Consider the following 14409-nt stretch of genomic DNA (forward strand, 5'->3'; position numbering starts at 1 on the left):
TCTGTGAATATTGTTAAATCGCATGCATGAATCATGATATGCTTACTTTAAAAAAAAAAAAAAAGGGATCGTGGGAGTACCAAAATTCCTAGAGTTTTCTAGGTTCTTGATTCTCATCCATGGATGAGAAATTTTTTAGGGTTTCAATTATTGGGAAGGGGATTTGAATTTATACAGGTTTAGGGTTTATCATCAACTCGTCGATCAGAATAATTCGTGTGCAAATTGCGAAGGGCTTTACTTAGAAAGATGCGAAATCATCGAAAATCACTGCTCGCGTTAAGCTAGAAGCGGTGGAGTATGAGATGTGCTTTAGGATGCAAAATAGTAATTGCTTTGATTGTAACAGTTATGTATTTTCTTTGAATCTGTGGTATACAATCTATTTTATCATTGTAGATATCATATGGCTGATTATTAATGAATTTTTTCTTCCCGTCAAAAAAAAAAAAACAATTCGTGAACTACCACATCACATTCAAACACACTCCAAACAAGAAAACAGAGCATAACTCTGGGCAGTGGGCACTACACAGCGCCACAGCGCCATGCCTGATGCCTCCATTGACCATTGGCGGAATGGCGGTGCTATGACAACGGCAACCACCGTGGGAAGGCTGCATGCCCAGTTGGCCACCGTCGCAAGAGGTTTCATCGCGACTAGATTCAATTTCGCACCATCCTCCCGCTCCCGCGCCTTGAATAATTACAAGGTTTGCCCTAATTTCATAATTAGCCTTTTGATTCCAATTTTCTTATTTTTATCAATGATTATCATGTATATATATATGGTGTAATTGTTAAACTAATTCGCAATTTTGGTGAATATATGGAATTATACTGGTTCACAACTTCACATAATTCCACCAGTTACACTCTAAATGCAGCTGAATTCGGTTTGGAATTTCCTTATTTTTTTTTTGTAGTCATAGTGTTTTGGGGGTTTTCAATATTATACAATATACCAATGTGTTTCATTGATTTCTACGTTTTACCCAACCCTTTTAAATTTTCCACTGTACCCAGTTGTAAAAGTCAATCAATTGTACCCAAACCAATATTAACAAGTTGAATTAATATTTATATAAAAATCAAGATTTTTCTACATCAATATTGGATTAACAACAAAGATAAGCTTGATTATAATATTAGAAAACCTTGATTTGTTTAAATATATAATGGAAATTTAAGGTTAACAACAAGGATAATATTGGTTATATTATACTTGTACAGGGGTATAACGTGGACGATTTCAAATGCACGGGTACAACGTAGAATTCAAAGAAACGCATGGGTATAACGTAGAAAAACCCTAGTATTTTCTTGCACATTCCTTTTTTAGAATGTGCTATGATGCCTAAGTTCAACCATGTTGATCTTTCTGATTCTACTTTTCCACTTTGTCTGCTTGACAAACCAACTTTTACCATCATTGGGATGTAAAAGTGAATTCTCTTAGTACTATAGAAGCTTGGTTCTGATGGAAGTGGAACTAACTTGTGTAACTTAGAAGATTGAAAAAAACATTAATGTAAAAAGATTAATTACGAGCAAGTTGTTTGAAGGGGACTTAACCGATATAAGACATATTCTGGTGGAAGATTAAGACTTTTCAAAGTTTAATGATAAATTGACTTATTCTACATATTTTGGATTAGACAATGACATCTCTTCTTAGTTTCTACCTCACCATAGAGTCAAAATTTCATGACTTTGACTTGCCTACAGCATCGCAGTTTCGCAACAGCGGTCAATGCTAGTAGATTTTCTTTGATTCATCCATTATTAGTATTTAATATTAATGGTAACCAATAAAGTCTGTTGTTTGTGGTCTGATTTTTCTCTTCATCATTATTGTGACCTTCATTTGTTGATGTTAATAATAGGGGGATGAAGGGAGTAATATTTTTCTGTATTATCTCAAACTTTTGTCATCCTCCGAAAATGTCTCAGCTGCATTTTATACAAGAAAAGAACCTTCTGTCTTTTCTCTTTCTAGTTGGAATGTTCTTATTACCTCTTACGTCATCTTCTGCTGTTTTCAACTCAGGCCCCACAAATGGAACCATCAGGTGCATAGAGAAGGAGAGAGAAGCTCTTCTCAAAATACAGCCCAACTGCAAAACTAGATTCACTAGATACTATTCACAGGATGACTCTGACTACTTCCTTGATTGCTGCAAATGGTACGGTGTCTACTGCAACAACTTCACAGGTCGAGTTTACAGGCTTGATTTTGTTGAATTTCTGTCTGGCTGTGACGGCTATAACGAGTTTTTGATGGAGCGTTTCCATTTAGGTCCTTCACTGCTCGCCCTGGAGGACTTGCTCTACCTAGACCTCAGTGAGTTATACTCCGATCCCTCCACAGCTTCGCATATCCCAGTCTTCATCGGGTCCTTCCCCAAATTAAGGTACCTTAATATCTCCTATAGTGGTTTTACAGGAGAAATCCCTCCTCAGCTTGGCAACCTTACAAGTTTGCATTCTCTTGAGATACGCCAAGATGGTTATGATCTATACGAGGGTACGCTGCATGCTAAAAGCCTGGCGTGGCTTTCTCGTCTCACTTCGTTGAAGCACCTCGTTCTTGCTGATATTGACCTTACTGGGGCCAGAGATTGGATTCATGCTGTTGGTAATCTCCCTTCTTTGACACATTTGAATTTGCATGGATGTCGTATCCCAAATATTATTCCTTCGCGTGTTTCAAATTTTAATTCCTCGAATTCTCTTACTTTCGTTAATCTGTCAAACACCGGACTCAAGTCCTCTTCGATATGGACTTGGTTGTTCAATCACACCTCTCTTGTTGAGCTGCACCTCTCTGGCAATGAGCTAAGAGGGACAATTCCATATAGTTTTAGGAACATGACTTCTCTTTCACATCTTGATCTCTCTTCTAATCAACTTGAAGGTGAATTCCAGTATTCTGTTCAAGGTCTTTGTAGACTACAGAACTTGGACCTGTCTCAAAATAATCTCACAGAAGACCTTTCAAGTATCTTTCGTTCTCTGTCCTGTGCAGAGAACTCACTGACATTTCTTTCTTTACATCATAATCACCTTAGAGGATCACTACCTGATATCACAAAATTTTCCTCTCTAAGAAAGTTGTTTCTTCAAAGGAACAAGCTAGATGGTTCATTACCCCCTAGTTTTGCAAAACCTTCGAGTCTAATCATCTTAAACTTACAGCAGAATCAACTTACAGGATCAGTTCCTGATCTCTCTTCATTCAGATCATTGAAGGTGTTGCAGCTTCGAAACAATCATTTAAATGGCTCTATACATTTAAGTCTAGGACAACTTTCTAGTCTAGAGAAGTTTGATGTTTCTTTAAACTCTCTGAAAGGCCATATCTTTGCAACCCATTTCTCAAACCACTCGAGTTTGCGTTACTTGGACATGTCCTTTAACTCTTTGACCTTTAATGTCAGCTATGATTGGGTTCCTAAGTTTAGGTTGGAGACGATTGGACTTGCTTCTTGTAAGTTAGGCTCTCGTTTCCCAAAATGGCTTCGAACACAAACAGACTATTCAAGGTTGGACATGTCTAATACTGGGATCTCAGACACATTTCCTTTGTGGTTTTGGAACCTTTCTTTGGGAGCTACTTTCATTGGCTTGTCTCATAATAGATTTCATGGTATCTTACCTAATTCATCCGTTGTGTTTTCCTCTAACCCCGCCATTGATTTGAGCTCTAATCTTCTTGAGGGCACGATACCATCTTTCTTGGCAAATGTTGGATACTTGAATTTGTCCAGAAATAGTTTCTCAGGGTCTATTTCCTTTTTGTGTCATGGTAGGGGAGCAATTTTCGGTCTGGATCTTTCACATAACTTTTTATCAGGGAAACTCCCGGATTGTTGGACAGGCCATAACATAAATGTTCTAGATTTGTCAAGCAATAGTTTTTCTGGGAATCTTCCCAGCTCCTTCGGTTCTTTAAACATAGGAAATTTGCATTTGAGGGATAACAAGTTCTCTGGGAAGCTACCTCTATCCATGGCCAACTTCACTGATTTGATGTCTTTAGATATTGGAGACAATTTATTTGGTGGAGAAATACCATCATGGATAGGGCATAAGCTACACAGTTTGTCTGTTTTGAGTCTCCGAAACAATTCCTTCTCTGGGAAAATACCATCAGAGCTCTGTAACTTAACTTCAGTTCAAATCATTGATCTGTCTATGAACAATATCTCAGGCTTCATACCACATTGCTTGTGTAATCTGACATCAATGACACAGAAAAAGACAACTCCAACGATGAGTTACGAAAGCAATGGCACATTCTCAAGCATTGGTGAGCGTTACCAAGATTATATCTCCCTTGCATTGAAAGGTTTTACATATGAGTATAAACAGCATTTGGAGCTAGTAAAAAGCATTGATTTTTCAAGCAACAGCTTAAGTGGGGATATTCCTGCAGAAATTTCATGTCTTACCGGGTTAGTTTCCTTGAACCTTTCAGGAAACAATCTCATGGGATCAATCACTCCAAATGTAGGTCAACTGAAGTCTTTAGAATCCCTAGACTTGTCTAATAACCATCTTTCTGGGGAAATTCCTTCAACTCTTTCGGAATTGAGCTTTCTTGGAACTTTAAGCTTAGCAAAAAACAACTTTTCCGGGAGAATTCCGACTGGCACTCAAATACAAGGCTTTAGTGTCTCAGTGTTTGCAGGAAATCCAAGGCTTTGTGGAGATCCACTTCTTAAGAAGTGCATTATTGGAGGGAAAGCAAATGGTAACAGTGATCAGGAGAGTCTGAAACCCGAAAATAACGACAAAGTTGTATCTTTGGGATTGTATATCAGCATTGTGCTTGGATTTATTACAGGATTCTGGGTAGTTTGTGGTGGTCTTGTGTTAAACAAGTCTTGGAGATATGCCTTTTTTGGCTTCTGGATTCATGTGTATGACAGGATATATGTGATCGTTGCTCTGAAGATGGCTGTAATTGGAAGGCAGTTCCAAAGTTAAGTTAGAGTTCACGCAGATTTACTGTATAATCTTGTGTTTGTGATTATAAAAAACAACTAGGAACGTGTATTTCCCATAAACCCGTGATGATATATTTAAGTGTACATTATATCCTAAAGAAATGCACCTCAAATTAGTTCGAGAAATTTCAAAGTAGTACCTCTTTTCCTAAATTTTATATTTAAGTGTCTTCAATTTAATGGAGATCATTATTGTACATCAGTACATGTATCAACCTTGGCAGTGACTAGTGAGTGATCAATTAGTTGGTGTGTTGTTGGTTGTAGCCAACTGCTATTTTACTTGGACTCTTCATTTTACCTCAAGTACCCATGTCGTATCATCGACACTCGGACATGGGTATGGACACTGGACACTTCATTTTGGACGAAATCATGAATGTTTTTCACAAAATAGCCGAGTCAGACACTTGAACACGTACCCGTATCCGAGTAACATAGGCCGACTGTTTCAGAGTTATGTTCTGGATTTGCCTTGGTTTGCTATACTGCTGCTTTTCAACAGATGGTATGCTAGGTTTGTTTTGCAGGGATCCAGTTTAGGTGGGTGCAGCTTTCAGTTCTGTTGTGCTTGGTTCTACTTGCTGCTGTTTTCTGGTGCTTCTGCAGTGGTGTTGTACTGCAATATGAAGGGTGAAGGTCACTTATGAGTTGCTGGTGTGATTTTGCAGTCAGCATTCAAACTGGAGAAGAGCTTCTGCATTGTTTTTGTGTTTACTACAGGTTGGCCTGTTTTTTTAATTTTGCTGGTTGGGTTTTATTTTAGTAAGGCTCATCAATCATCATTCAAATGGAAGAAGGCAGGAACAATGGCTTGATGTTTGTGCTGCAAATGCAATGCTGTTTCTTTTTGTCACTTGGTCTTAGGTTACAAGAGTTGACTTTGACTTTTTTTGTTTGTTTTTGAGTTCTTGTTTCTTGCTCCGTTTGTTTTGGTGGTTTGTAGAGCTTATTTTTGTTGGGTGTTTGTTTTGTGGGTGTTTAGTGTACATATATTTTGGTTTTGACTTGTTAATATATCGCTTACTTATCAAAAAAATAATAAAAAAAAATTTTTGGGGTCAAAATCGTCTCTTCCAAGTCTTATGCAATTTCAAACGTTCAAGTATCGTCGGCATAAGCGTTTAATAGGTAGAACTGGCAATCTTTGACATGACACGACAACATGCATGATCGAAACTGGTACGACATGAACATGAAGTTATTAAGAAAGAGCACAAAGTCGACACAACAAACCACGAAACCTACCCGAATACGATCTGCTTAGACTAATTTTTCATACTCCATATTATGCAATTATACCATTTTACTTAGTTTTCATAAACTTTTTGAACATTATGATATCGACACGAGACCAAACACGAACACGACAAGTTTGTCAGCTCTTTACACACAACCATGTGTCCATGCTTTATAGCAATTCCTCCATTTCTAAAGGGGCTTACTAAACCCCGCCCCACTATTACTCACCCGCCCTATTAAATGTCATAACTACCCCTTCTAATATTTACCCTTTTATATTTTTATCTTTCATCTTACTTTTACTCACCATCTTACCTCCAACCTTACAACCCACCTTCAACCTTCCAACATTCCGGCAGCCACCACTATGGCCGGACCTCAGGGCAAAATTTCGACAACCGAAATTCGGCGGCTTCCACCACTCCGGCAAGCACGTTTTACGGCGACGCAAACCTCCGGCAAAAAAATGCGTCAAAATTCTTACATGTACGAGTCATCCTGGGGAACATCCACGTCATCCCAAGAGATACTTTTTTTTTGTCCGTTAAATTTTACAGAAGCTTCTTCATTTTAAGCTTCCACCGTGGTAGAGACTTCTGCAGTTTAAGCTCGTACCATGGTAGGAGCTCAAACTGCAGAAGCCTCTACCTTGGTGGAAGCTTGAAATGAAGAAGTTTACATATTAATTCGATTTTAATTATTGTTGAATTTGAAATAATTATTTCGAAAATTATTAGTTAGGCTTTTTCGTTTTGAGCTCGCACCATGGTGGAAGCTTAAAACGAAGAAGTCTACACCATGGTGGAAGCTTAAAATGTAGAAGTCTCCACGCTAAAAAAAATGTAATTCTATTTTTTTATTTAATTAGTGATACTAATAAGAAATAATTTTGGTAATTAAGTGTTGAATTGAAATAGTTATTTCGGAAATAAATTAGTTAGACTTTTTCGTTATAAGTTCGTACCATAGTGGATACTTCTATTGTTTAAGCTTCTACAATGGTGGAAGCTCAAAATGAAGAAGTCTCCAGAGACTTCTTCATTTTGAGCTTCCACCATGGTGGAGACTTCAGCAGTTTGAGCTCCTACCATGGTACGAGCTTAAAGTGTAGAAGTCTCTACAATGGTGGAAACTCAAACTGAAGAAGTCTCTGTAAGTTTTATCGGACAAAACAAAAAGTTATTGTTTGGGATGACGTGGATGTTTCTCCGGATGACTCGTACATGTAAGAAATTTGACGCATTTTTTCGCCGGAAATTTCCCTCGTCGGAGTGGTGGCTGCCCTGAATTTGGGTCGCCGGAGGTATGGACGGGGTCTGCCGGAGTTCTGGCCGGAGTGGTGGTCGGCGAAATGTTGGAAGGTTGTAGGTGGGTGGTAAGGTTGAAGGTAAGATGGTGAGTAAAAGTAAGGTGAAAGGTAAAAAATAAAGGGGTAAATATAAGGAAGTGTAAGGATGTGAAACAGAATCAGGTAGCTGGAAATTTTACATTCAAATGGCGCCCACCAAAACCTGATTTCTTGAAGCTAAATGTAGATGGAGCGTGGAAATCCATGACTGAAGCAGGAGGAGGGGGAGTTTTCAGAAGGCCTAATGGTTCATGGTTTGTAGGCTTCTCATGTAAATTTAATGTTAGCTCTCCTCTAGCTGCGGAGCTGTATGCACTCAGAGAGGGCTTAATCATTGCAAGGGATCTTAGCATGGACAAATTGGAGGTGGAAACAGATGCCGTCCAGCTTAAGTTAATGTTGGAGAAGATGGATGAGAACAACTTCCATGAACTCAGTCCTGTGCTGAAGGAAGTGGCTAATTTGTTAAAGCAGAACTGGATCATTACTTTCAACCACATTCCTCGTTTCTGCAACAAAGTAGCTCATGATCTTGCAGCACACTCTCTGATGATGGCTGTTGGCCACAAACTGCACTACATTATTCCAGCTTGTGCAAAGGAGCACTACATCAAAGAATTTGAATTGACCAATCTTGAGTATGCAGAGTTTATGAGAAGAGAAGCTTCTCTGGGAATCATCAGTGTACCCCAAGCTACTCCTGCAGTTCCAGTAGCTTCTTCAGCAGCACAGATTGTTTTTGGTTCAATAGTGTCAGATATCAAGCAGGCAGCAGACATTGCGAGTGGAAAACAAAATCTCAAGCAAGATAAAGGGAAAGGCAAAATGTTCGAACCTTTTGTTGTTGGTGGATCAACAGTCTCTAATCCCATAGAGATTGTTGAGCTAGAAGATGGTGAGGTGTCCAACAATTAAGAACAAGTGAAGAGCAGTTTTTTGGGAAGACGCAGATATGGTTTTATTGGACAATGGCGTCAGAATATTTGGGTAAATCTGTCTACAATTATGGATATAATAGTATATGGAGGATGGTTCAAAGATCAGCTGGAAACCAGTCCCTTTTTGAACAAGTTTTTGCGGGCTAAAGGGATTATCAGGAAACCATCTTCTTAGTTGTATAAATCAGCAAGTTTTGTAAAGGGGTAAGCTTTTGCAGGCGTTTTAGCTATCTTATCTCGATAATTCGGAGGGTTTGTAGTAATTGTGTAGCTTGTTTAAGGGGTTTGTTAGGTTTTTTTAACGTATATTTTACCTCTAGTAGAGGTGGCTTTTGTAACAAACCCTTAATTTCGAAGTAATATAATCGTCTTGTTGCGTTAAAAAAAATATATAAGGAAGGGTAATTGTGACCTTTAATAGGGCGGGTGAGTATTAATAGGGCGGAGTTTAGCGCTCCACTTTCTAAAATACTTTCCAAATTTATGATTAGCACAAGGACTAATCGATTATGTCACTCTCGTACTTTTGACTTTTACCGTGGAGTAATATTTTTACCCTCTCTAATTTTTCTTTTGTAATTAATTTTTTACTTTTACAACACCATTTTCCAGATAAAGAAAGTTAAGAGTTTGCACTTTGCAGTCTCTCTTCTTCAGCGGTGGTGCCGCTGGTGGAGGAGGGACTGAAATCTTCTGCAACTTTCTCTCTCTCTCCTCACTTCCACCGTTAATCAATGGCGCAACACCACCATCACCACCCAACCTCCAAGAAATCCATATCACTCACTCCCACTTCCTTCCTCTTCGTATCCCTCCTCTGCTTTGCCTCCCTCCTCCTCGCTTTCTCTCTCTTCAAATCCTCCCAAAACCTCCATTATCAACCATTATCGCACCCTTCCTGCGATTTATCAGATGGGAATTGGGTTTACGATCCAACAGTTAGATCTACACGCTATGATCACACTTGCAAGGAGATTTTCAAGGGTTGGAATTGCATTTTGAACAATAAATCCAATGCTCTTGAGATTTCTAAGTGGAAATGGAAGCCCAGAGATTGTGATCTTCCCACTTTTGATGCGCAGAAGTTTCTTGAACGATTCAGGGACACTAGTATAGGTACTCTATTTCACTTTTACTGTATTTAATTTTTCTGGGTTTTTTTTTTCTGAGTTCTTGTTGATGGGTTGTAATGTTGTATTGGAAATTGGAACTTCTAGTTTTGATTTTTGTGAATTTCATTGCTTTCAAGGTAGATAGCATATTGGGGTTTTACTAAATTTGAGAGTGACTGTCATTGTTTGAATTTTAGGATCAAAAGTTACTAAATGTGGAAAATTGCAAACTTTCTAAGTTTGCAATTCATGCTAACAAAAGTTGAATGTTATCATATTATATAATCATTGTTGCAACTTCAAAAATCAGGTTGGGAGGTTCATCTAGTTCATTGTTGTAGAGAAGGATATAAAGTAGGAGTAATAGTAGACTGGTTAGCAAACAAAGGAGTTGATCAAGTGGAGCGATTCCGATATTAGATTATGAGTCCTCGGAACTAAGTATATGGTGACCAACTGAGCATGGACTAAAGTTACTTCTTGGTATTTATGTAGGGTTGATTTTGTATTGGGAGTGATTAAACTGATCTTATGAAGTTCTGAAGTGCAGGATTTATAGGTGATTCATTGAATAGAAATATGTTTGTTTCTCTGTTTTGTACGCTGAGGCTAGTATGTACGGTTGGTTTTGTATTGTGAGTGATTAAACTGATCTTATGAAGTTCTGAAGTGCAGGATTTATAGGTGATTCATTGAATAGAAATATGTTTGTTTCTCTCTTTTGTATGCTGAGGCGAGTATCAAGTGATGTGAAAAAGTGGCATCCAGCTAAAGCAGATCGGGGGTTTACTTTTCTTCAGTACAATCTTACTATTGCTTATCATCGGACTAATCTGCTAGCACATTATGGTAGGTAAGCCATATCTTTCATGCTATTATACAAGTGCTATTGAGTTCTTAGCTACGCCTGCTTCTTGTTTTTAGCGGGTTGAATGATTTTTAAAGCTCTGTCGTAATCAAAAGCTTATGAAGATGATGCAATTAGTGGACCTTGTACGGTTGTACTAGGTTTATTAGCAGTTTGAGTCAATATCCAATATTATATATTTATATCCTGATTCCCCCTTCAAACCTGATGCTGAGGCCTATGCCGGTGTGCACTGCACCAGCAATGTTTAGGTTATGTAGGATTTTCTGTTAGACTCCAGGGCCTTGCTATTTCAAATGGTATAACTTGCACGGTTGGTGAAAGCTTTTTACTAGAATATGTGGTAATCTTCCTAGGGAATTCCCAATGGCATTACATTTAATGTTTTTACCACTTCTTTAGACCATTAAGTTAGGACTCTTAGGAGTAAATAAAATCACCAATGCGGAATGCTATTAATTTTCTCTTTGGCCTCTCTTTGGTGTTTGTTTATAGTGAGTGTGGATAGAAGCTCTTTTTAGAAGTAAACAAAGTCACATAATCACATGTTAATAATGTTATAGAGAGAACTTTGACTTCCAGATTTTGCTTTGCTCTCTTATGGTGTAAAATGGATCCATCAGTTCCTTGTGTCAGTGAATGACATTGTAAAAAGTTGTGTACTTGAGTATAATGTTGGAGATACCCGTAGTTTCACAGGTTGAGAAGAACTAGTCTAATATTTCTATCCTAATAAGTTATGCTTTAAATGGAGCTGTTAGTTATCATTTTAAAACTTCACAGGACCTTGTATCTTTTTACCTTGAATAGGTGGTCACCTAACACGAATGATGGAGCACTAGAATCTCTAGGATACAATGATGGGTACAGAGTTGACATTGATGTCCCTGACAGCAAATGGGCTGAAGCTCCTAGCTTTCATGATGTCGTCATCTTCAATACTGGACACTGGTAATGTCTACAAACTGTACTAGATCCAGCTTCACTTAAGTTTCTTTGCTGACTACAACTGCTTATTTGTGCATGCATTATTTTACTCAGCCAGTTTTGTATGCTCTCTACCACCTTTTATAAACTGCAATACAACCGAGGTGCATATCCTTTGCATCTCCTAGCAATAAAATTTTATTTTACAAACCAAGACTTATATTTCTGCATTTTCACATGCCAACATAGAGCCAAAGAAGTTCGTACATGAAACTCATCCTAATATCCTATCAATCTAATTGCACACTGCAATATGAAATTATATGAGAATATCAAAGTCACAATACACGTCTAACGCTCCTAACCTCGTATTTAGGCTATTATTTCTATTGGAATTATCTCACCCCATCGGCCCATCTTAAATAACCTGGACTTGACCACCTTCGTGAGCTGGTATACAACAAATGCATATTTTTTGCATCCTCTTTCAATAAACTCTTTAATTTTGAACTGTTGTTCCATATTTCTGCATTTTAAGTTTTGACATGCCAAATATCTCCACAAGGCAACAATTTGATGCACCATGATGATAGTATTTGAGTCTTTTCATTGTTGTGATATAGGTCAATATACTAGCAATAGCATCTAAGTAGTATTTGTAGACTTTCTGGTTAAAAGGGAAGTTTTGGATTTCTTACTTTTTGTTGCTTGGGCATATGAAAGTTGTCCTGGAATGGTTTCTAAGTCATAAAAGAGTGGAATAACCTTATTTGCCTCACTGGTATTGCAGGTGGTGGGCTCCGTCAAAATTTGATCCAGTGAAATCACCTATGCTCTTCTTTGAGAAAGGGATACCTATAATTCCTCCAATAGCTCCAGATGTTGGTCTGGATATGGTTTTGAAACACATGGTACTGACTTAACGACTTAACGTGTTAACCTATGCTCTTCCCTGTTAAATTTGGTGGAAACTTGAACTATCGTATGCCTACAGAAGCATAAAAAATCTTGTGTACTGATGTTAGGCTACTCTCTCTCGGCTTTTCTCCCAAAAAACGGAGGGAAATGTAAAGACGTTGCTGAAGTATGCTTTCATTTGTGTGTTACATATTCTTGACTTTAATTCTAAGAGGTCGGTTTAGCAGCTTTTAATTACGTTTAGCAAGTTAAAGCATTAGGCTCACATCCTCCCTCCAATCCTCCATCTTTGTTAGAAGCTTCATTGTCTCTTTAATTGCACTGTTTATAACAATCACCGTTGAGTAAGCCACCACCACCTTTCCTTAAGAAATAAAGTGAGTTGAAACATTGACTCCCACCTTTGAAACAAGCTCTTAATAGAGTCTTGCTGCTGCTCTGCTTTGATTCCCTTTTACGTGGTATACCAATATGCAACAGAGATCCATGTTTTTTGGTAGTTTATGTTCTTGTTATGCTTATATTCTTTCTGAAGTTCATGGGTTATTTAAATGTTCTAATCTTTCTTCTTGATTTCAGATATCATATGTAGAAAGCAAAATGCGACCTGGTGCAATAAGAATATTCCGCACACAATCCCCCCGACATTTTGAGGGAGGCGACTGGGACCATGGTGGTTCTTGCCCCCGCTTAAAGCCTTTGTTGTCACAAGAAGTAGGTTTTTTATCTGCTCATTTTTCTTCTTGGGATTGCTGTTGATTACTACTACATTTTAAAGGATTTATTCCTTCAACAGAAGGTTGTCGGCAAAATTTGACATAAGTTTGATCTGTACAGGTTGAAGAACTTTTTGATGTGGAAAATAATGGAACGAATGTAGAAACACGCCTTGTTAACCATCACTTGTACAAGGCTCTAAAGGGATCGAGTTTCCATGTTTTGAACATAACCCATATGAGTGAATACAGAGCTGATGCACATCCCTCGAATGCTGGTGGAAAGAAGCATGATGATTGCATGCATTGGTGTTTACCTGGGATTACAGATACATGGAATGATTTATTTGCTGCATACTTGAATATTGTAAAAGATCAAAGCTAATTCAATACATTACTATTTGTAGTTATTTTTGTTGATTTATGTTCATTTTCAATCTATAGGCCAGTTGATTTCTCGGTTCTCTACTTTTATTCTGTCACGGGCCATTTGGGTTCAAGCAGGTGACATGGAAAGGAATCCCGAGATGGAAGCGGGGAGAAAGGAAAGAAGTTACCTAGAATTAGACCTGGTCATCATGAGCCGGACTGAAAAATAGCAGGTTTTGGGCAGAATTTTAGGCCCATTTTCCAAGCTTTGTCTGGTCTAGTCCGATTTTAAAAAAAATTGGGTGGATTTTTTGCAGGGCAAATTGTTTTTTACCACCTAAAAAAATCGAAAATTTGTTTTTTACCACCTAAAAAATTAAAACTTGTATTTTACCACCTACAAAAAATTAAAACTTGTTTTATACCACCCGGAAAACGGAAGAAAAAAAAGAAGATGAAATTGTTATGCGGGGCTAACTAATTCAATTTTCCTCCAATTTTATACACTCCGTCTACGATTTTCTTTAACTCCTAGAGAAGGGAGTTAAATACATGAAATCGTGGAAAAAGAGAAAATATTATATATATTACCTTTATTGTGGCCCTCCACATAACGATTTCATCTACTTTTTTTTCCATTTCTAGGTGGTAAAAAATAAGTTTTAAATTTTTTTAGGTGGTAAAATACGAGTTTTAGTTTTTTAGGTAGTAAAAAACAAATTTTCGATTTTTTTAGGTGGTAAAAAATGATTTGTCCTTTTGTGCAACACAAAATTGCAATTTTCGTTATAAATTTGACCCAATCCGAAATTAATTTAAAAAGCCCGCTATTTTTTGTCCAAAATAGCGGGCTTTGGACAGAAAAACTTGGCCCAAATTTTGGCCCAGCCCAACCTTATGAGCCCAGCCCGCAAATTGATCAGGTCTACCTAGAATTATCAGTCTGTTTGAGCCACTAA

At 37.8% G+C, this 14409-nt stretch overlaps 2 protein-coding genes across 3 annotated transcripts; both read left to right on the forward strand.

Annotated features, from left to right (window-relative positions):
- The first annotated feature begins 283 nt into the window (after positions 1 to 283).
- Positions 284 to 5994, forward strand: LOC110779725 (receptor-like protein EIX2). 2 transcript variants are annotated; one of them, XM_056838370.1, is made up of 2 exons: positions 284 to 713; positions 2051 to 5994. In XM_056838370.1, exon 2 carries the CDS (start codon positions 2281 to 2283, stop codon positions 4990 to 4992), a length of 2712 nt encoding a protein of 903 aa, XP_056694348.1. In that variant the 5' UTR covers positions 284 to 713; positions 2051 to 2280; the 3' UTR covers positions 4993 to 5994. The 2 variants fall into 2 exon arrangements, with proteins under 2 accessions (XP_056694348.1, XP_021839906.1); XM_021984214.2 differs by lacking the exon at positions 284 to 713 and having other exon boundaries at positions 1441 to 5994.
- Positions 5995 to 9141: 3147 nt separating this feature from the next.
- Positions 9142 to 13529, forward strand: LOC110779738 (protein trichome birefringence-like 13). Its single transcript, XM_021984231.2, has 6 exons — positions 9142 to 9656; positions 10328 to 10505; positions 11331 to 11471; positions 12238 to 12358; positions 12945 to 13079; positions 13203 to 13529. Exons 1-6 carry the CDS (start codon positions 9275 to 9277, stop codon positions 13464 to 13466), a joined length of 1221 nt encoding a protein of 406 aa, XP_021839923.1. The 5' UTR covers positions 9142 to 9274; the 3' UTR covers positions 13467 to 13529.
- Positions 13530 to 14409: the final 880 nt, after the last annotated feature.

Source organism: Spinacia oleracea, chromosome 3, assembly GCF_020520425.1.
Source record: "Spinacia oleracea cultivar Varoflay chromosome 3, BTI_SOV_V1, whole genome shotgun sequence".
NCBI lineage: Eukaryota > Viridiplantae > Streptophyta > Magnoliopsida > Caryophyllales > Amaranthaceae > Spinacia > Spinacia oleracea.

Coding starts and splice junctions, on each gene's coding strand:
- LOC110779725 (XM_021984214.2), top strand. CDS start 1,891: ATGAAGGGAGTAATATTTTTCTGTATTATCTCAAACTTTTGTCATCCT.
- LOC110779738 (XM_021984231.2), top strand. CDS start 9,275: ATGGCGCAACACCACCATCACCACCCAACCTCCAAGAAATCCATATCA. Junction 12,359..12,944: donor ATATGGTTTTGAAACACATG/GTACTGACTTAA, acceptor TCTTGATTTCAG/ATATCATATGTAGAAAGCAA. Junction 13,080..13,202: donor AGCCTTTGTTGTCACAAGAA/GTAGGTTTTTTA, acceptor TGATCTGTACAG/GTTGAAGAACTTTTTGATGT.